The sequence below is a fragment of the Lolium rigidum genome, chromosome 7, assembly GCF_022539505.1.
Source record: "Lolium rigidum isolate FL_2022 chromosome 7, APGP_CSIRO_Lrig_0.1, whole genome shotgun sequence".
NCBI classification, from domain to species: domain Eukaryota; kingdom Viridiplantae; phylum Streptophyta; class Magnoliopsida; order Poales; family Poaceae; genus Lolium; species Lolium rigidum.
The window spans coordinates 195,707,761-195,730,882 of record NC_061514.1 but is presented as its reverse complement, the minus strand read 5'-3'; the positions used below and the strand labels follow the sequence as shown (position 1 = coordinate 195,730,882).

General features: G+C 48.6%; 2 protein-coding genes across 2 annotated transcripts; one reads left to right on the top strand and one right to left on the bottom strand.

Annotated features, from left to right (window-relative positions):
• The first annotated feature begins 1,025 nt into the window (after positions 1 to 1,025).
• On the top strand, positions 1,026 to 4,760 carry LOC124674039 (syntaxin-132-like). The gene is made up of 12 exons (XM_047210075.1): positions 1,026 to 1,114; positions 2,092 to 2,196; positions 2,301 to 2,357; positions 2,526 to 2,574; positions 2,668 to 2,756; positions 2,837 to 2,910; positions 2,995 to 3,037; positions 3,642 to 3,728; positions 3,836 to 3,913; positions 3,994 to 4,074; positions 4,190 to 4,255; positions 4,367 to 4,760. The coding sequence occupies exons 1-12, from the start codon at positions 1,097 to 1,099 to the stop codon at positions 4,526 to 4,528; spliced, it is 909 nt and encodes a 302-aa protein (XP_047066031.1). The 5' UTR covers positions 1,026 to 1,096; the 3' UTR covers positions 4,529 to 4,760.
• Positions 4,751 to 5,431, bottom strand: LOC124674040 (protein CHLORORESPIRATORY REDUCTION 42, chloroplastic-like). Its single transcript, XM_047210076.1, has 2 exons — positions 5,071 to 5,431; positions 4,751 to 4,987 (listed from the first exon to the last, which is right to left on the bottom strand). Exons 1-2 carry the CDS (start codon positions 5,337 to 5,339, stop codon positions 4,846 to 4,848), a joined length of 411 nt encoding a protein of 136 aa, XP_047066032.1. The 5' UTR covers positions 5,340 to 5,431; the 3' UTR covers positions 4,751 to 4,845.
• Between the last annotated feature and the right edge of the window lie 17,691 nt (positions 5,432 to 23,122).

Below are 23,122 nucleotides of genomic sequence, written 5' to 3'. Positions count from 1 at the left end.
ATATGGCCTTAATTTTACACTAGATTTTTTTTTTAAAAAAAAGCAAGATTTCGGTGGGATCTCACTTGACACGTCAACTTTTTTTAGAAACACAATACAACCATAGACGCTCACAAATACGTACCTACACACACCTGATGAGCATCTCCAAAAGACCGAGACTAAGAAACTGATGTGGCAGGTTTTGAGATTGACAAAGTCATCACAGACGCCTCGCCGCCATCGGAAACTTCGCCTTCCACCACTAAAATAATATTTTGCTTTTTATAAAACATCCAGGGTTTTAAACTCTAGTGGCTTGAGGATGTCACCACTCATTGCTCTTCTAAACATCCAACCACATGTTGGTTCTTGGACATGTTACTTACTCTTGTAGTTTGAGACAATATACTCGGGAACATTTTGTTTTACTACTCCCTCTGTTCACTAATATAAGACCTTCTAGATATTTTAAAGTGAACTAGGTATGGACCAAAGTGAGTGAATCTACGCATTAAAATTAGACTAGAAACATATCGAAATAAGCGAATTTACGGAAAACTAAAGAATCATATATTATTGAACAAAGGAAGTAGAATACAGCAAACCAGAGCGTACACATGAAAAGCTTAACGCGCAAGTATTTTTTTCCGTTATCGGTCTAATTTCAGCTATGACTATACATTAAAGTAGTGATAGCATACCATTATTGGTTACGAGTTATGATTAAGTCCTTATCATTGACCTCCACCTCAAATACCAAAAGATACTTCGGCAACCAACATTTATTTAGAAAAATCAATCAATAATGAGTAATACATGGAAGAAGACATCATAATATTAAGAAAAGATTTGTACGATTTTCTACCGTATCTTCAAAAACAACCTTGGTGTCTGCCGTGTGAACGCAGCGACGACGTCCAGGGCCCAGCTGCAGAGACAGAGGGACAATCCAATAACTCGTCAGTTGGACCCACCTGCCAGCCTCAGCGCGCGGCGCGTCCAGCTTAACCCGCACACGTTAAAGTGTCACCTACGGTACAACGGCCACCTCTCTCTCTCTCTCTCTTTCTCTCTCATCGCCGTCTGCCAGTTCCTCTCTCCTCGCCGCGCCGCCATGAACAACCTGCTCACCGTAAGTGCCCCGCTCTCCCGCATCCCTCCTTCTGCTCCTCTCTGAACCTCCCTCTCCCCTGATCTCATCGCGCTGGCTCCTCCAATTGCTTCGCCGAGTGTGACGGGGATCCAGCACGCGAGCTCGAGATCTGGGCGGGGCTAGTCGCCGTGTCCCCTCCCGCGCGGAGGCTTCCAACTCCTGGCGGAACCGCCGGTCTTTCGCCAGGGAAGCTCCAAGTCGGCTGCGCTTGATCGGGTCTGGCGGCGGTGGAGTGACTGGTGGGGAAAGGGATTGCTTCACCGGCGCCGCGAAAGAAACAGAAAATGCCACGCAAGGAATCGTCTTTGTTGCTCAGATGTGCGGGGCGAAGTAGAATTTTTTTCCTTTTAGGATGGTCGCGGTAGATCTGTTTTTCTGTGTTCTGGGCTGGTTGTGCTAGGAGCAGGGGGCTACTTGCTGTCTTTTTTTGTTACCTTCCCGGGATGGGTTGTTCCGATTTCAAGCGAGCTTTATGCTTAGCCTTGGAGTAAATAAATTTTGGTCTCATGGCCAAAACACCATTGACTGCTAGGTTGAAAACTCATAATGATTGCACTAGTTATTTGGACAGTCAAATTAACTGCCTTCGAATTTCTGCGGGGTTTGATGTGCCCCAAGACTTCAGAACGTTCTTTTGGCATTACATGGTCAACCCTATGTTTGTTTCTACATGCACTATGTTATGAATTACAAATGGTTTCTAACTCGGAAGGAATTGTTTTACTTTTGAAAGTGACAGCTCAAATTCTCTTTTGGCGGTTTATCTGCCTTGTTAGGAATTTGTAAGCTTAATGATTATAATGCTAATAATGTTTTATCAGGACACAATCTTATTAGTTGTAGCTGGTGAAAGTAGCACATTTGGCTTGTCAGATTGGTTTCATAACAACCGAGCCCTCTTCTTTGCAACTGCCGCAGTACATTTATTACATATTGTGAACATTCCGCTTTTGCAGGATTCCTTTGAGCTTCCTCGGCGTGATTCCTCAAGAGATGGGGACGTTGAAATGGGAATGCATCAGCCTGATGCTTCAGATAATTTAAAAGGTTTCTTAAAAAAGGTAGTCTTCGGAGAATTCTGTAGCCCATGTCTCTGCATTTTGCAACAGTGCACTTTGTCCAGTTTCTGCACTTCAGATTAATGACATGATGGTTTGATGCATAGGTTGATGGAATCGAGAGCCTAATCGCTAAGCTGACGAACCTCTTGACTAAGCTCCAGGTCCATTCATCATTCCCCAAACTAATATTTTCCTGCTTCCTATGTTTGCTCATGTATTCATTTTAGTAGCAACTATGGGATCTTGTGTCTCAGTATTAAGTTCCTTGCTGAGTTTATCAATGCCTTGCAGTTTTATAAAATATATTTGCACGCCGCTTTTGCTTGCAGACTGCAAATGAGGAATCAAAAGCAGTTACAAAAGCGAGTGCCATGAAAGGTGAGAACTTGTGTACTTTTGCAGCGAATGAGTTTGGACTCTCTTGAAACTTTCGCTATACTCATAGTCAGACACAACAATACTTTTATACAGCGATTAAGCAGCGAATGGAGAAAGATATAGATGAAGTTGGCAAAATTGCTCGCTTGGCAAAGGCAAAATTTGATGAACTGGAAAAAGACGTATGTTTCCCTGCTCGTGAATGGCATTTTCTCTTAGCAGTATTTGCGTAAATTAATCGTCTGTTGCCCCTGTGATACAGAACCTTTCTAACAGGCAGAAACCTGGATGCGGGAAGGGTTCTGCAGTAGACCGATCAAGAGAGCAGACTACTGGGTAAATTTACTGCTGATTTCTGTTTTTGATCTCTTCCCTTTATGAATTAGTGTTATTCACTATGCTTATTACTGATCCCTACAGAGCAGTAAAAAAGAAATTGAAGGGACGGATGGATGAATTTCAGGTATTGTTTATTCTAACTGGAATGTCTAACTTGGCATGTATGTGAGGATTTTCCTGTTCCGTGAACAAATGTTCCCTATAATGTCCAATAGTTCTTAATATGCAAAGACAATTAAAACTAGTCAATATTTCTATTTACGAGGGCTATTTCATATGCCTCATAGAGCTCCAGGGAGAAACCACTCTGCATCCATGCCTATGAGACATCAATCTTGTTCTTCATAAGCGGGGAAAGTGGCTCCATTGATTCTTGTATATTCTTACAGCTGAAAATAAAGACATTAATGAAAACTGCTTAGCTAAATGTCCCAGTCTGGACTTCCATTTATCACTTGATGGTAAGACTGTAGAAGAGCGTTCCTTAGTCAGTATGACAGATTGGTAGGCTTCATTGATTCTTTTATGTTCTTACAAGTAAAATAAGACATAAGTGAAAACGGTTTAGCTAACTGCCACAGTTTAGACCTTCATTAACTCCCCTGATGGTAATGCTCTAGAAGAGCCTTACCATTCTTAGTCACTGATGGATTGATGGAACGAATGCTATCGGCCTGATGTCTCTGAAGAAGCCTGAAATATATTGATGGTGTTACCCTCTGATGCAGGTATTGAGAGAATCAATCCGGCAGGAGTACCGGGAAGTCGTTGAAAGAAGAGTATTCACTGTAACAGGAAATCGCCCTGATGAAGAGGTAAATAGTTGCAACAAATTTTGATATGTGTTTAATTTTGTACTTTGCATTGCAATGGCATTTATATGTTTTATTTACACTGTGCCTCCTTACTTTGGAACCTGCAGACTATTGATGATTTAATAGAGACTGGGAGAAGTGAGCAAATATTCAAAGATGCGGTTCAACAGCAGGGGAGAGGCCAGGTAAGTTATATATAACATGATCGTTACTTACTGTGGGAAAACTCATCAAAATCTCATCAGGATAATTTTGTGTTTTCCAGATTTTGGACACTGTTGCTGAGATACAGGAGCGACATGACGCTGTAAGGGATCTGGAGAGGAAGCTTCTGGAGCTGCAACAGGTCACCATTCGTTTGCATAAGCTCTTATATGATTTCATAGCTCACTGCATGCATATGTGAATACATGTGGGATTATCGTCTTAATTTACCCCAGTCCATTGGTTTTGCCTTGTAGATATTCCTGGATATGGCAGTGTTGGTCGATGCTCAAGGAGACATGATCAACCACATCGAGACACATGTAACACCACTTAGGAAAACTGTTTATTTGTAATAGATCTAGCCAATTTTATGAACAAGCAAATCATTGGTGCTAACACTTGCATTGTCATGCCCTTTTTCTTGTTCCAAGGTTTCAAATGCTACCAACCACATATCGCAAGGTGTGGGCGCCCTCCAGAACGCAAAGAAGCTGCAGAGGAACTCGAGGAAGTGGATGTGCTACGCCATCATCCTTCTCCTCGTGGTAGTGGTGATCGTCGTTGTTGCAGTTATCCAGCCATGGAAGAAGTAACTCCTGAGCGCGACCTGAAACCGAAGATCTCGGCGGAATATATATACTGTTTTCCTGTTTGTGTAATCTGTGTAGTCCGGTCCCACTCTTCTATCGCTTGTACCTATGTTCACCCAGACAAATGCCCATATTGTTTGCCCTTTGGGGCTACTGCTATTCGTTTGAGTTTCTGTGTGCTCCAACTATGCTAGCTGTGAAACTGGTGAATACGAAACTCAGTTGTGCACCCTGATTCCTGAGTCTTTTATTGCAGTTGTGCAGCAATGCTAACAACATACTATAAGAAAGTCTTGATGTTTGTTGCTGGATCTAAAAGCTTATTCGTCTTCGGCCTGATTGTTGCTGCTGTCGCCTTCCTCATCGACGACCTCCAGGGCCTTGAAGTGCTTGCCATCCAGCAGGTACGTGCCGACAGCAAGCCGCACAGCCCAGACGTCCTTCGGCTTCCGCGCCATTATCCTGGGCAACGTTGGAATGTCAGGTGCCACAAAGAAAAGGCATATCCACTGGACTGCTTGTAGAGTGTAGGATTGGAGTGCTACCTCCCGACGTCGCCTGGTTTGACGCGGCCGGCGTTCTGCCGAAGCGAAGGCACCGACGCTGCGGTCTTGAGCATTGGTGGTTCCTGGATGATGACAATCGGCGAGCCGACCTTGAGCTTCGCCTTTGAGATGTCGGAGGCGTCGCTGTTTGCGCACCGTACACTGATGCTGGAACGATATCGTCGGACTGGAAAGGTTGGGATCGCCGGCCATACGGCGCAGCAGGATGAGGGAGATACAGCAGCAGCGGTTGGCTGTAGTAGCATCATCGTGCCTACTGAAAGCAGGATAAAGATAAGGGCCTTGCAGTTGTGCCTGTTAACCAGTGGCCAGTGGTGTGCCGTGGACCAGGCAAGGAGGCAAACGGAGCGTGGATATTAATTCTGATTTTCTACGCCCTCTTTAAATCGTTACCGAGTGCACTACTAGCGTAAGAATCGGGTTCCATATTTGACAGGCCGATGAGATGACACAAGAAACCAAAGGGGGATGCGAAAGACGTGCCATATCTTTATAGAAGGGAACAACAAAAATACAAGAAACCAAAGGGGGATGCAAACATCTGCCCTCGGTCAACCCACACATACACCCAAAAAAAAAACTAAAGGGCTACTCTCGCAACATGACTCTCCGCTCCCCTTCCCTCGCGGCCCACCAAAGGCCAAACTCCTGTAGGACTAAATACCTCAGCTATGGACAGGTCGAAATGCTACCATGCACTGCAAATCATAACAAAAATACTACACGGGTAAATCGGCAGAACATCCCCTAAAGCAGTATGAGACAGAGAAACGCCACTGTAAACAATATGCATGAACAGAATATTTGAGCAAACATTTGATATAACCAATTCAATGTTTAGGATAAACAAGCAAATATTGGTGTAAAAACTCAACATAACCAATTCGATAAAAGTCTGCCATCCCAGACACATCCAAGTGATTTTTAGGTTCCGCCTAAGCAAAGATAAAGAGCAAAATGCGATCATAGCTTGCAATGAGTCCTTCCGTGGTTAATAAAGTGTCTCCCAGGCCCTATTGCCCTAACTACTAAGAATAGCATTGCCATAGGAGCAAATGCTCTCATTATATAAAATAATTAAAAAACAATTTTAAAAATGTTAAAAAATTCTGATATAAATTTGTTGGTGTACATCTTGACATTCTATGTTAGTGCACAAATTTTCGTGGAGAAACAACATTTTATAAGGCGTGTACAAAAAAGACAAAAAAATATCCTGTACGTAGTCGTGTTATAGCATCAAAACTTGTCTTTTTTACATGAGCCACAATTATTTTTAGTTTTTTCTGAAAACTTGTGTACCAATATAAAATGTCTAGATGTACATGTAAAAATTTAGTTTAGAATTTTTTGACACTTTGAAATGTGGATTCACATAATGGGAGCATATGCTCCTATGAGCCAAAGTGCATTTCCCATTGCCATAGGCATATTCAATAACTTAGTCTGATGACACTTTCTAGTCTCACATGCGCTTAACAAGCGAGCTTCAACGCCTCATACACGGGCCCTCTGTAGAACCACAACTCGCTCCTCCTTCATCGGACGCTGCAACATGCAAAGGAGCTTATAAGATAACCAACCTGCAAACCCAAATGAGACAGACCAAGACAAAAGATTTAACTTACACAAAAGATTATTGAAACACTGCCACACAGAAGTATGGTTGTAACAACTCCCAGCACGCCCAATTCTCTTGGACGAACACCGTACCTGTTAAGCGATATATTGTTAGCTCCTACTACTAAGAGCTTGCTACTCACACGCTGATCACTTGGAACACACACACTCAAACTCCAAGAGAATGGAGGACACGAGTAGTATTTTGGTGCAGCTCAAGACGTCTGCTTTTCTTGCTTCTTCTCTACTACTTGGTGTGTCCTGAAATGATACAAGGGTGTCCTATTTATACTACTAGATGAGCTGCATGGTTTAGCTCTTCTACTACTCTCCAAAGTGTGGACAGCTGACCGTTGAAGGCCAAGAAGTCCAGCCCCATTATTCACCTACAGCATTGCACGTTTATCATCTTCTAGCCGGCCATGCAAGGCTGATGTTCACACTACTACTATTACTACTAGCACATGCACCTACACATGCACATGCCCGTACTGGTTGAGTCCTCTAGCAACTTGATTAATACAACAATTCTCCCCCTAATCTAGTTGCTCTAGAGGTTGACGACGCCAATTCTCTCTCGCAGATTCTGAAACTGAATGCGACCTAGTGCTTTGGTCAGGATGTCCGCGAGCTGGTCATGAGTGCCGATGTACTCGACGTCGATCTTTCCATCCTCGACACACTCCCTGATGAAATGGAAGCGTGTCTCGATGTGCTTACTCCGGTCATGGAAAACCGAATTTTTGCACAGCTGAATTGCAGACTTGTTGTCCACAAAGATTGTCGCAGTGTCATCCTTCTTGTCGAGGAGGTCGCCAAGAAGTCGGCTGAGCCAAATTCCTTGGCAAGCCGCGGTTGTTGCAGCAATGTACTCCGCCTCGCACGATGAAAGTGCGACCACCTTCTGCTTCTGTGACTGCCAAGTCACAGGGTTACGACCAATCATGAATAGCATACCTGAGGTGCTCTTTCGGTCGTCGATGTCTCCTGCCATGTCGGCGTCGCTGTAGCCGATCAGCTTGCCACCCTCCTTATCCTTCACGTAGCGGCAGCCATAATTGCGCGTACCAGCAATGTACCGCAACAAATGCTTGACAGCAGCCATGTGCTCTGTCGTGGGCTTCTCCATGAACCGGCTGACGTAGCCAACAGCGAATGCAATGTCAGGCCGAGTGTGCACAAGGTACCTTAGGCTCCCGACAATGCTGCGGTAGAATGTTGCGTCCACCGGTGGGTTAGAGCTCTCCTTGCTCAGCTTGAGCCTCGGCTCCATTGGGACGTGCACTGGGTTGCAGTCGCCCATGCCGGCCTTGTCGAGCAGCTTGCCGGCGTATGTCGCCTGGCCAAGTGTTATCTCCCCAGCGGTCTGCTTCACCTCGATACCGAGGTAGTAGCTCAAGAGGCCTAAGTCGCTCATCTTGAACTTCTCCTTCATCTCCTTCTTGAACTTGGAGATCTCTTGTGTGCTCGCACCAGTCACGACCAAGTCATCGACGTAGACACCGAGAAGTAGTCGCGTGTCTCCGGTGCCGCGCGCATAAACAGCGTGCTCCGACGGGCTCCTCTGAAACCCAAGCGACAACAGTGTGTTGTCGAGCTTAGCATTCCAGGCCCTCGGTGCTTGGCGCAATCCGTAGAGTGCCTTGCGCAGCCGCAACACCTTGCCTTCTTCTCCTTCGCGGACAAAACCAGGTGGTTGAGCCACGTACACCTCCTCCAGAAGATCGCCATTGAGGAATGCCGATTTAACATCCATGTGGTGCATTTCCCAACTCTGTTGTGCTGCAAGTGCGATGAGCACGCGCACAGAGTCGAGTCGAGCGACCGGGGCGAATACTTCGTCGAAGTCGATGCCGGCGCGCTGGACATAGCTCTTTGCAACAAGGCGAGCCTTGTGCTTGATGATGTCACCAGCACTGTTCTTCTTTAGTTTGAAGACCCACTTGAGCCCGATGGGGCGATGACCCGCTGGCAAACTTGTGAGTTCCCAGGTGCCATTCTCCTCGATGGCGGTCATCTCATCCAACATGGCAGCACGCCATGCTGGGTGTGGTTCAGCTTCGGCGAACGTGGCAGGTTCTTCACCCACCACCAGAAGGAGCTCCTCAGCGGACTCGGCGACAATGTTGTCGATGGTGCGGAACCTGCGTAGGCGTCCGTCACCATCCGCCGAGGTTGGTGTCACTCCAGGTGGAGGTGACACGAACTCGACTGGAGCGTCGTGACCAGCTTGCTGCAACGCAGGCATAGTCGCAGGTGTTGCTGGTTCCTCCGGTTGCTGTGTGGAGAGTGGCGGAGATTGTGCTACTCCCCCATCATCCGTGGCCACATCGTCGTTCACGCTAGTGTCGATTCCAGAAACGGGGAAGTCGATGGTGAATGTATGAGCGGGGTGAGCGTCGGCGTGCTCAGCCCACTCCCAGCTTGCATCCTCGTCAAACACGATGTCTCGGGAGACATGTGCGCGCTGCGATACTGGGTCAAATAGCTTGTATGCCTTTGATCCAACATCATAGCCCATGAGTACCATGGGCGTGCTTCGGTCATCAAGCTTCTTGAGTTGGGGGCGCGCTGTCTTGACATGTGCAACACATCCAAACACCCGTAAGTAGGACACGTTTGGTATTTTTCCATGCCATACCTCATACGGAGTTTTGTTGTCGACGCTGCGCGTGTAGGAGCGATTGAGGATGTAGACCGCCGTGGTCACCGCCTCTCCCCAGAATTTGTTCGGCACTCCTCGCGCCTTGAGCATGCTGCGAGCCATGGCAACAACGGTCTGGTTGCGCCGCTCCACCACGCCATTCTGTTGAGGAGAATAGGGAGCGGACAAGTGCCGTTGGACGCCGTGGTCGGCGCAGTATGCATCGAAATCCTTGGACGTAAATTCGCCGCCGCGGTCCGTCCGGAGCGTGCGCAGTTTGCACCTGCTCTGCACCTCAGCACTTGCCTTGAAGCGCTCGATTGCCGCCTCTGCCTCGTCCTTCGAGGCGAGCAGCGTCAGCCACATGTAGCGGCTGTGGTCATCCACAAGAAGCAGGAAGTATCTCTTCCCGCCTGGTGTCGGTGGTGATATGGGGCCGCAGAGGTCACCGTGCACCAACTCGAGCTTCTCCGTCGCGCGGAACTTGGCCGTTTGAGGAAACGGGGCGCGACGTTGCTTGCCCGCCAGGCAAGCATCACAAAGCTTGTCGACATGGTCGATCTCTGGGAGACCGCGCACCATGCCCGTGCGCGCCATCTTCTCCAGAGCACCAAAATGCTGATGGCCAAGGCGCTCGTGCCAGCGCCATGCATCACTGCCGCGGCGAGCCGAGAGGCAAACCGGCTGCGCGATTTGCAGAGGAACCTTGTACAAGCGGTTTCGTGAGCGCGCCACCTTGGCGAGGAGGCGTCGGCTCCTATCACGGACGTACATGGTGCCGCCGTGTATCATCGTCTCACAGCCATTCTCATCGAGTTGGCCGAGACTGATGATGCTTGTCTTCAGGCGCGGGATGCAGTAGACCTCCGTGAGTGCGCGGTGCTCGCCGCTGCGACTAGTGAACATTACGGTACCGCGCCCGCATATGTTCACCACGGAGTTGTCGCCGAACTTCACCGAGCCAGTGACCTTCTCGTCAAGGTCGGCGAAGGCTGCACGGTCGCCCGTCATGTGGTTCGATGCACCGGTATCTAGATACCACGGCGCATCGACGGGTTCCGCCTCGTCGCCAAGCCGTACTTTTGTGCGTTCTTCGTTGAGGAAGACATGGTCACTAGTGCGCTCGGGCTCCATCGAGATGGCAGTCACTTGTGCCATTAGCATCGCCGGTTCATTGTCGTCGCCGGCCTGCACCAAGTGTGCCTCATCTCGCTGCTTCTTACGGCACTCACGAGCCCAGTGGCCCGGTATACCGCAGTACCGACACTTGTTGTCTTGCGGGGCGCCGTTTGCGGTGCGGCCTCGTTGGCCGCCCTCTCCAGCCCGATTACGTGCGCCGTCCTGGCCGCGCCCGCGTCCTCTGTCGCGGCGCCGGTTCGGCACATAGCCGCTACCACTGCTACCAGACAGACTGTCGCGCTCGCGATGCATGCGAGCGCGCCACTGGTCCTCCGTGAGCAGGAGCTTGCTACTGGAGTCGTGCTCATCGTCGTCTCTTTCATCGACGACCTTGAGCCGGCCGACGAGCTCCTCAATGGACAAATTATTCAAGTCCACCAAGCTCTCAATCGACCAACACAATTGCTTGTACCGCTTAGGAGCGATACGTAGCAGCTTGAGGACGACCTTCTTCTCGTCAAGCGGGTCGCCAAGGACCTCCAACTCGTTGGCGAGAGCTTGGAGTCGCATGGCGAAGTCATCGATTGACTCCCTTGGACGGAACTTGACCTCCTCGTAGTTGAGGCGCAGCGTTTGCGCCCTCGACTCGCGCACTCGCTCGGCGCCGAGTCGTAGAGTCTTGAGTGTGTCCCAAGCCTCCTTGGCTGTCTTCTTGACGGCGAGGGTGGCGAGCATCTCCGGCGGCACGGCACGAAGGATTGCTTCGAGTGCCAGCCTGTCGTCGGTGAACTCTGCGTCACCCGTCTCCACCGCCTTCCACCAGCCACGACCTTAGAGAATGACGCGCATGAGCAGCGACCATTCGTGGTAGTTGGAGCGTGTTAGGAGCGGAATTGCCGTCGAGGACATGCCCGCGTCACGCGCAGAACGCGGAGCTGCTAGCTCCCGTCCGCCGTTCTTCGCTGCCAGCACACGAGCCATGATCCTCTCCTCGATCTCGGCTTCCATTTCCTCCGACGTCCTTGACCCGCTAACACCTCCGCCCTTCGGCATAACTACACAACTTGGCTCTGATACCAATTGTTAGCTCCTACTACTAAGAGCTTGCTACTCACACGCTGATCACTTGGAACACACACACTCAAACTCCAAGAGAATGGAGGACACGAGTAGTATTTTGGTGCAGCTCAAGACGTCTGCTTTTCTTGCTTCTTCTCTACTACTTGGTGTGTCCTGAAATGATACAAGGGTGTCCTATTTATACTACTAGATGAGCTGCATGGTTTAGCTCTTCTACTACTCTCCAAAGTGTGGACAGCTGACCGTTGAAGGCCAAGAAGTCCAGCCCCATTATTCACCTACAGCATTGCACGTTTATCATCTTCTAGCCGGCCATGCAAGGCTGATGTTCACACTACTACTATTACTACTAGCACATGCACCTACACATGCACATGCCCGTACTGGTTGAGTCCTCTAGCAACTTGATTAATACAACATATATGTATATTAAAGCAAACAGCACAAGAAATCAATCAAAGGTTCCAGAATATGCCTATTTCACTAGTCTTTTGAAACAGAAAAGCCTGAACAAGTCTATGACTGATTCATGCGACACCAGCCAAATTGAAATCTTGGTAGTGTTCTGTACAACTTTACCTACTTGAAACAAAGTGATCTAGTTCATGTGCAAAATCAAAATCACATATGTCCTACCTATTTTGTGAAATGAATTAACTACTATGTCAACTTGAAACAAAATCGAAATCATGCGACACAAGCGAAATTAAGGTCCTGGCAATGTTCTGTTCCATTTTACCTGCTTGAAACAAAGGGATCCTGGGCCCTTAGTTTCTTTGGGCTAAGCCCTTTTTTTACCTACTTGAAACAAAGGGAGTATATTTTTCTCTTTTAATAAAATTTACTGTCGGAGCCTCTCCTACAGTTTTCGGCAGAAAAAAAACTAAGCAACTTGAAATAAAATCAAATCATGCGACACCAGCGAAATGGAAGTCCTGGTAGTGTTCTGTAACATTTTACCTACTTGAAACAAGGTGATCCAGTTCATGTGCACAGTCAAAATCAAATATGTCCTACCTATTTCTGAAATGAATTAACTGCTATAGCAACTTCTGACTGCCATAGATGGCCACAAGCATTAGCAAAAAATAGTGGCTATCCTGATTTCTTCTTCCTTCTGATAGATTTCATTACTGATTATCACATCTTATAGAGAATGCCAAATCGTAGAAACAGGTCTAGATAAAGGTGCTGACTAGAATTACCTTGAGAGGCTCAGATAGGAGAGGAAGTAAGCAAATGTGATCAAAGTAATCGCGGTTGGGGCCTCTTCAACACCAGGTGCGTGATGATGTAGAAGTGCAGTAGCAGAATAGGTGCGAACCAGGCACATGTCACAGACATGCCAAGAAGATCATCTGTTACCCACTTATCTGGACCAGGGACAAGCTGATGGGTGATAGTATCTTGGGGTCGGGCATTGAGTATGGACATATTGTAGGCACGGAGGGCCAGTGTCATGGGTAATGCCACTGTGTATATCACACTGACCAGCGTAATCGGTGGGTTCAGCACCGATTTGGTCTGAAACAGCAAACATGGGTACAATATTATAGGCCATAGAAAATAACGTCAGAAAAGCAACACAGGAAGCAGGGGAAACCTTTGCAAGCAGACCAGGGAAAGGATCAGCGGGTTGTGCAGGACCGACTTCTGAACCTGAATCTGAATCTGCAGAGTTGGTTGCAAGGAACGAAATAAATCAGAAAGACAAAAGAAACATAATATTGATGATTAATGTACAGAAAGCCTGTTCAACAGTAAAAAAAAAGGACTAGTTCCTAATCTCCATCTTCACCGTATAGCTGCTATAATCTGTAACTAGAATATATAAATTATTCCTTACTAAAAATTGAGCTAATAAGATATACAGCTAGCACTCCAGATACAGTTACCACGAGCATTAGCAAATTAGTTAGCAGCTGAGTATTTAATAAACAAACTATTTTCCTTACCAAGCACCCAACATGTGGATGATCATGTACTAACTGAAGCTTAGTGTGGAAGCTAACTAGCTTAGTGAAACACGTACTTGCTGGGGTACAGACGACATGAGTCAGTAGGCACACTCAAATGACAATGAAGTTTCTAGTAAAATGTAAAAACCTAAAGATCCCACAATGAAGCATATAGTGAGTGAATTGATTAGAACTGAAAGATCAAGATGGTGCTTAAAGAGCATGCTCAAACAAATTAAACACATAATTATAGTCCAACGCATCGAGAATAAGTAACAGTATCCACCAAGAGGACCCTCATTGGTGAATTGGGTGACAATATAATGATATCGACAAAGTAGCAATATCTTCTAAAGCTCAATAAATATCCAAAAATGTACAATCAGACCTGAACTACATATAAAATGGATCAATTACTTTCATGTTGAGTGAATAGTCAGAGCTCCAGGTGGTTTGATGTAGCCCCGCCTATCGTCGATACTACACCATGGCCAAGGAGTCCCCCAAGTGGACCAACAAGCGCAACCCCGCCTATCATCAACGCTACACCATGGCCAAGGAGTCCCCCAAGTGGACCAACAACACAAACCTCCGCCATATATGTCAAGGTGAACCCTTTCCTCTCTATGGTGGACCTCAACACCAACTTGAATGGTATGCTACCTCATGCCTATCATCATTGTGTCTATAGGTGCCAACATCGACAAGGACCAAGAGAGAAGGAACTCCCATGGTGCAAGGAAGAGGAGAAGAAGAAGGAAAGAAGAGAAGAAGGAAGAGGACGAAGAGGCGGGAGGAAGAGGCCCAGCCTGGCCGGTCCAGGACCCGGTCAGACCGGACCCACAACCGGGCCGTCCGGTCCCAGACCCGGTCGACCGGGCGCCCAACCGGGCGCAGCTCCCTCGTACCGGACGAAGACCGGAAACTTCGCAGTTTCCCGGTTTGCGCCCGGTCAACCGGACCCATGACCGGACAGCCCGGTCACAGGCCCGGTCAAACCGGACCCCTGACCGGACAGCCCGGTCACAGGCCCGGTCAGACCGGACCCAAACCGGATCTGACGGGTTTGACCCCACCAACTTGTACCCGTTCGGCCCAAGCTGCCTTGTATGCCTATATAAGCACCCCGGTCGCCCCTTACCTCTTTAGACAAGATTTAGGCTTAGACATGGATTTGAGCTTTGTCTCCCTAGGGTTTCATCCCCTTTGTATCAAGGCTACCCTTGTTGGATGATTGGATTTGTGAGTGTGAGATTCTAGTGCTACCCACTCTCTCTCCCACTCCTAGATTCATCTCCCTCACCGATCTCTCACTCCGGGATTCTACCGCGCGTCTCTCCCGGTTGATTCTATTGGCGTGGTCCATCGAGCCACGGGGGTAAGTATCGATTGTATCGGGTTGGTGTGCGTGCGTGAGTTCTTCGTGTTCATCGTGTTCCTCGCGCTCTCTCTCTCTCCCTCCTTGGATTTCGGGTCAACCGCAAGATCGGGCCACACACGGGGTCTTAGACCTCATCATATGGTATCAGCAGCCTTTGGTTTCCGCGGATTTGACCCCCCACCCATCCAATTTCGTCTCTAAAAATTTTCCCCAAAAATCCCCAAAAATAGCGCTAAATTGCCTCTTGACCGATCTCGTGATTTGGTTGCGTTTTGAGTGGTTTTGGTCCGTGGATCCGATGTTTTTGTGCTTGATCTACTCTTTCCCCAACTTTGAGCCTCCAATTCCATCGTTTCCCCTCGATTTGGTCGATTTGGTTTTGGTTTGGGGAAGAACATGAGAGAGAAAGCTCCAAATCGTGAAACCCGGTTTCGAACCCGGTCAACCGGGCCACAGACCGGACGAGCCAGCACAGAACCCGGTCAACCGGGCCACAGACCGGACGAGCCAGCACAGAACCCGGTCGACCGGGCCACAGACCGGACGATCCCGCACAGAACCCGGTCAACCGGGCTACGCACCGGACGAGCCAAGCACAGAACCCGGTCGACCGGGCGGAAACCGGACAGGCCGGTCCAAGCTCCGGTCCAACCGGGCCCCAGACCGGGCGCATCCTCGCGCCCTCCTTCGACCTCGACATCCGGCGATCTCCACCACCACCACCACCACCACCACCATCGCAGGTATAACTTGCAGCTGTCACCTTGTAACCCCTCTTCCTTTTGCGATCTATCCCATCGAGCATTGCTTGTCTAGTGTTGCGAGACATTGCACGTGGTCCCGCATGGTGAGGTGTGTGTGTCGTGTTGAGTAAGGCATCCAAGCAAACACTCGTGTGGCAAGATAGCAAAAGTGAGGCTAACGCTAACATAGTGCGTGAAAAAGCCCCAAAAACACAAAAAGAGTGCGAGTAGCACCATACATCCATACATCCATACATCCATACGCCCATACATACAAAAGTGTCCAAGTGCCACCAAAAATACAAACGAGTGCAAGTGCCACCATATACAAAAGAGAAAAAGCTTTTAAGCAAAGAGAGATACGAGAAGAGAGGCCGCGTGTGAATCTAGTTGTCTCTCCGTTGCAACCAAAGCTTTGCCTCTCCTTGTGTTAGTGTGACACCGAGCATCCGTACATACACTTTTCCGCTCACTTTTGGTTGCACTAACCCCGTTTATCTCGTGTGTGTGTTCCACATCCTTTTTCCGTGTTTATAGTGATCTTCGCATCAACACTTGGATTTTTGGATTTCCACCACTCTTAACAACATACTCGATCTTGGATTTGTCTTTTGGCTTTCCACAACACTCGCCTAACACCATATTTTCTAGCTTTTGCGTGTGGTTTTGCGTGTGTTCCCGATACACTTGATCTTGCTTTCGGCTTGGTGGATGGCCTCAATACTATCTTACCTTGGTAAGAGTGCGAGGTAGTCTCCTTCCACTAACATACACCATATAGATACCATCGTGCTAACATGGATAGCGAAGATGAAGATACGGAGGAGTACATGGAGCACTTCGAGGAGAATACCTCCTCAAGCACCGCGGATGTGGAGGAACATGTGGAGCTCTACTCCGACTATGGCTCCCCAAGCATCACCGACATCTCCGACATCGAGGAGCTCGACAACGACCATGGCTCCCCAAGCATCATCGACATGGTGGAGCGCCACCTTGAGGACAACTTCGACGAGCCCTACATCGACAATGGCTCCTCAAGCATGGACAACATGGTGGAGCACAACCTTGAGGACGACATCGACGAGCTCTACATCGACAATGGCTCACCACTCATGGACGACATGGTGGAGCAACGCCACGAGTACGACATCAACACCATGGCAGAGCCTCACCTACGCTCCACGATGAGCAAATACGATGCTCCTACATACCCCTACTTGGCAAATGGAGCTACATATGAGGATGGAGGACCTCCACGAGGGCACCATCATATGGATCGTCAAGAGCGTCCCCATCATGAGCGTCATCGACACTCTTCTCCGAGATCCACAAGGCGCCACCATGAGAGTGCTTATGCACATGATCATCTATGGCGAGTTCATCATATGGAGCATCAAGAGCGTCCCCAACATGATCGTCATCGACATACGTCACCACATGAGCTTCGCCACCACAAGCCACTTCATCATCGCCATCGACCAACATCTTCCACGAGTCTTCGACGACACCACTCAAGCCATGGTGATGATGCACGAAGACGAGAGCCTCGACATGAAGGCGACAAACACCATGATAGGGTGCCTACCACTCCAAGGATGGCAAGTGCACATCGAGCATACCTTCCTCATAAGGCGACTTCCACCTCTTGTGCCACCACCACAATGGCCTCTACCTCGTCACGTGCCTATGGACTACGATGCTACAAGTGCAAGCAACAAGGCCACCCTCCACGGGAATGTCCCAATCTCATATGTGAGGTGTGCAAGGCCAAGGGTCACGTGGCATGGCAATGCACAACGCCAAGTGCCAAGACGCTCTTCTTCGACAAGCTACAAGCACAAGTCCCCAAGATGCCTACGGCGCCAACACTTCAAGATGAAGAACTCCAAGGCCATCGCAAGGACGATGTAGATCCGAGCCTAGCTCTCCTCATCACTACGGCGCCACCGCTTGAGGATGACTTGGGAGGCGATGGAGTTGAGCATGGTGAGCATGGGATTCTCCCTTCACCTACGGAGGCGCATGGAGTTGAGATGGTTGAGCATGGGATTTTCCTTCAACCAAGGAGGCGCATGGAGATGAGAAAGTCGAGCCTACTCCCCTATGCTTCATTGATGAGTTGGTACCAATCCCATGTGAGAATGAGAGCCACTTAGCCCACTTGAGTGAGAGTGATAGTGAGTTGAGTGACTTCCACCCCATATGTGAGTTTGAGTGCTTCCGTTTGGAGGACATGAGTGATACACCAAGCGAGTTGAGAGAGGTAGATGATAGGTCCATGGAGGACATCGCCTTTGCTAACACATTAACCTCTCCCTCGTTTGTGTCTTCTTATGTTGCACTAGGTTCCACGGAGGATGAGTTCCCGATTATGGAGACGATGTACATGGTGCATGAAGATGATGATATCTCACCATGCTTGCTCCAAGATGGACATGTCGACCACATGGATCCTCCTACTTCCACAACACCTACCTCAAATGAGTCGGCCTACAAAGGTAACAACATAGGTGTTGATGATGCCATGATCCCACTAGTGGACATGATGACTTATGAGTGCATGCATGATCTTGATGATACATTTGCTACGTCACATGCTACTTTCATTTTCCCATGCGATACTTTGCTTGATAACATTGTTGATCATGTGGAAGTGAATGCTTGTGATACCATGTCCATGCCATGCTATGAGAGCTTCAATTTTTCCACCATTGCTTGCAATATGTCGACCACTTGCTCTTTACCATGTATTGCTTGCAATGATAATGACAAGGATGACATTAGCTTCCGCATGCTTTGTCCAAAATGCTTACACCATTCCATGATCCTTGCATCCAAGATTGTGAACAATTGCTCTTTCTTATGCTTGGTATGCAAGAATGCTTATTTCATTGTTCACGAGATGGCCCCCATAGCCTTCTCACTTTTTGATGATCATGAGTTACCACATGCCATGAATGCACCTTCTTGCCATTGGCACCATCGCCATGCATTCCATACTATCTTGATTGACACTAATGGTGATGTGCACAAGACTTGGACCATCATGATGGATGATGTGTTCCTCTACCATGCACACACGCTTTTTGTTTTGCTTCTTCCATGTGTAGGTACACGGACGACAACTTCCACCGCCACGGAGCATGAGCTCACGAAACGCGCAATTGAGAGCTACCCCAACAAGGACCCAACCCGCGAGAATCACACCAAAGGGTATGTTCCCACAATCCTTCGCCCTCATGTGTTTCCGACTTGCCTTGTCGAGTTTCCGGTTTGGTCCAACTCCTCGTCAACTCTTTTGCCTCTTATGCAACATATCTTGACTCATCTTGTTGGCACAATGGTTGTTGTATGTCTTGACGATATCATCATACACTCCGAAATTCTCAAGGACCATGTCATACATGTGAGAGACACCTTATGCATCTTGTGCCACATGTCACACAAAAAGTTGCTCTTCTTTGGATTTCTCATTTCATCCTTGGTAATTGCACTGGATTCTTTCACACTTGAGGACACTCATACTCGGCTCAAGCCAACCACACTCTCCCAAGTTCGAAGTCTCCATCGATTTGCCATTGCACATAACAATTTTGCCCCAAATTTTGACGCCGACACTTGCCTTTTGTTTGTTCCACTTGTTTGGGACAATGCTACACCACACATTTTTGACACCTTACAACTCTTACATGCACAAAATTTTGCCCTACCACATTTTGGATACATCGACACTCTTTTGGTTCCTATTTTTGCCAAATGCCTCTTGGAGAAACAACTTGATGCTTCGTGTTTTGTTGAGAGCCTTTTGTTCGCCGATCACAAATTTGGCATGCACAAGCTTTCCTTTCGCAAGTTGTTTTTCCCCAAGCTCTTCTTCGACCGCGACTTTATCCCTCTACCACAACATGGGACAAGCGTCATGGACTACACCGTCGGTGAGGAGGAACAAGAGTCGAGGACGACTCTTCCCCAAGGGGGGGGAGATGATGTAGCCCCGCCTATCGTCGATACTACACCATGGCCAAGGAGTCCCCCAAGTGGACCAACAAGCGCAACCCCGCCTATCATCAACGCTACACCATGGCCAAGGAGTCCCCCAAGTGGACCAACAACACAAACCTCCGCCATATATGTCAAGGTGAACCCTTTCCTCTCTATGGTGGACCTCAACACCAACTTGAATGGTATGCTACCTCATGCCTATCATCATTGTGTCTATAGGTGCCAACATCGACAAGGACCAAGAGAGAAGGAACTCCCATGGTGCAAGGAAGAGGAGAAGAAGAAGGAAAGAAGAGAAGAAGGAAGAGGACGAAGAGGCGGGAGGAAGAGGCCCAGCCTGGCCGGTCCAGGACCCGGTCGGACCGGACTCACAACCGGGCCGTCCGGTCCCGGCACCCGTCGACCGGGCGCCCAACCGGCGCAGCTCCCTCGTACGGACGAAGACCGGAAACTTCGCAGCTTCCGGTTTGCGCCCGGTCAACCGGACCCATGACCGGATAGCCCGGTCACAGGCCCGGTCAAACCGGACCCATGACCGGACAGCCCGGTCACAGGCCCGGTCAGACCGGACACAAACCGGATCTGACGGGTTTGACCCCACCAACTTGTACCCGTTCGGCCCAAGCTGCCTTGTATGCCTATATAAGCACCCCGGTCGCCCCCTTACCTCTTTAGACAAGATTTAGGCTTAGACATGGATTTGAGCTTTGTCTCCCTAGGGTTTCATCCCCTTTGTATCAAGGCTACCCTTGTTGGATGATTGGATTTGTGAGTGTGAGATTCTAGTGCTACCCACTCTCTCTCCCACTCCTAGATTCATCTCCCTCACCGATCTCTCACTCCGGGATTCTACCGCGCGTCTCTCCCGGGTTGATTCTATTGGCGTGGTCCATCGAGCCACGGGGGTAAGTATCGATTGTATCGGGTTGGTGTGCGTGCGTGAGTTCTTCGTGTTCATCGTGTTCCTCGCGCTCTCCCTCTCTCCCTCCTTGGATTTCGGGTCAACCGCAAGATCGGGCCACACACGGGGTCTTAGACCTCATCATGGTTAGCCTTAAAAAGAAAAAAAACTGAAACATGCTAATAACCACACTGTTGGGGCCTGAGGACTCTAAAAGCAGGTTCAAAGCAATGCAGTAATCCAGAACCCAGGACCAGGAGAAGCATACACTAGCTATATATGAATCGAGAAGTGCATTCACAGACCTCAACCCTGGAATGCATAACCCTGGAAGAGGAGGCTGTGTGGGAGGGGTGGGTGGGGGAAGGGGGAGGCTTGAGATGCTAATGGGGATTATTATGGTCACCCGAACTGCAGGAGATATATTTTCTGGCCGAGGAAATGGAAAAATAATTTTTGTCGTTCCAAGCCTAAAAGCAAGGGGCATTCAAAACAGCCGCACTTTACTCTCTCTCTCTCTGTGTGTTTAGTTTGAAAATGCTACCGAAATTGCAATTAACCACAACAGAAAGCACATGATCATGTACTACAGCCACGCCATCTATCCATGACGGAAGGAGACGGACGTCAACTTTACAGCTAATGCTCCCCCTTCCTGGAAACGGAAAACATAACTGGCTTCATTTTCTCCCTGCAGTGGACCCCGCGGGCAGTCTGAGAAAAAGAAACGCATTGTGCGGTCTGCGCTCGGCCGTCAGGTTCAACATAACGGAGTCGGGCCAACACAAGGACACAAATTAAGGAGCAAATTGCACAAACCACCTACTTTTGCTGCATGTGTTGCACAGACTACTCACAATTGCCGTCTTTTTCAGAGAACACCACATTTACATGTGTTCTGTTGCAAAGAGATCTAAACTGAAAATTAACCCAGTTAACAATCAAACTGACGACCAGGGTCCACCAAATTTACACATGGTTGAACCAGCCCTCCTATCTTCCATAATATAGAGAAACAATATGACACAAATAATTTGGGAAATTTTGACATAATTTAGAGAAACAATATGCATCAGGTGTCATAGAACAAAATATTTAGATATAGTAATCCATCAGGTTCACACACAACATCAAGTCGTATGCATGCAATACTCACCTCTCTAAGGGCATCTCCAGCGGCGCGACGCAAACGGTCGTTGTCCGCCGTGACCAGAAATGCGTCTGGCACCACCTCCAGCGGGGCGACGCAAAGTGACCGGACCATCCGCGGAGACGCAATCCTGGCCCTGTTGACGTCAGAAACCCCCTGGCGGGCAGAGACGGGCAACAGTAGAGCCGGGAACAACTAGGGCTGCGGCTGGCCCCAGTCCCTCAGAGCGACGGCCCGCAAAGCCTCCTGGTCACACGCCCGATGCTATCGCAAGGGCGTGCCGCCTGACCTATACCTGGTCAGGAAGGTGTGGATGATGCCTCGCTTAGTTTCCTGCATGGCATACACGTAAACATTAAATACGAGCCTCGATCGGCTCTCGAGTTATCCCGTGAATCGGCTCAAAGAGCCGATCCACCCATGATTCGTACAAGGTGTCCGAATATATGGTGGTCCCGCTTGATTAAGATAAAGCTAATGAGATCTACGACGATTTAGGGTTTTCACCGCATAATCGGATCATCCTACTCACGATTGGGCCTCGCGCTCGCGCACGGTGACCGTAAGCCGATCCTAGACAGGGCCTAAAAACCAACACGAGGTTGATCCCGGAACATCCTTTCTAGGGCTAGCAAACGTCACCCTACACGCCGCTGGATCCTCCAACCCTTTGTAAGGCCTAACTATTGCGGATGTTAAACTAATCCTTGATGAACAATGAGCAACCGTAACGGATCAGATCTACTAAACTATGATCAAGCGGGTGCCGCCCTACACCTAAGATAGGTGTAAGGGCGGCTAGATGTGCAAGGGTTGCATAACGAAAGCATATGATTCGAAGAACAATGCTAACCCTAACACATCTAAGATAACTACGTTGCTCGCCATCAAAAAGGCTTCAGCGCGAGCAACGCATGAACAACAGGATAGGCTTGTGCTGCCTAGATCGCAAGATGCGATCTAGGCAGCATGGTGCTTACCGGAGAAACCCTCGAGACGAAGGAGTTGGCGATGCGCCGAGATTTGTTTGTGTTGAACGTTGGTTGTTGTTTATTCCATAAACCCTAGATACATATTTATAGTCCAGCGGACTTTCTAACGTGGGAATAATCCCCACCGTGCACGAGACAAACTCTAACTTTTAATCTAGATACAATCTACTATAATTAAAGATACACGGGCAATCTAGCCCAAATTCTCCGTGCAAGGCCGCTTCAGAGATCGTCCACGTGTAATCTTCCAAGCCCATCTTGATCGCGGCCCATCTCCTCGATTTAGCCAAAATCTGGTGATAACACATGCCCCCCGGTTTTGGTAATGATAATTTCAAAACCACTATGTTTTTCCTCCGAGGGGTCATGTCGTGGCAGAGCAGAACCGTCGCAGTATTTCCATCATGACAACTTGCCTTCCCAACTTCTCTGCACGAT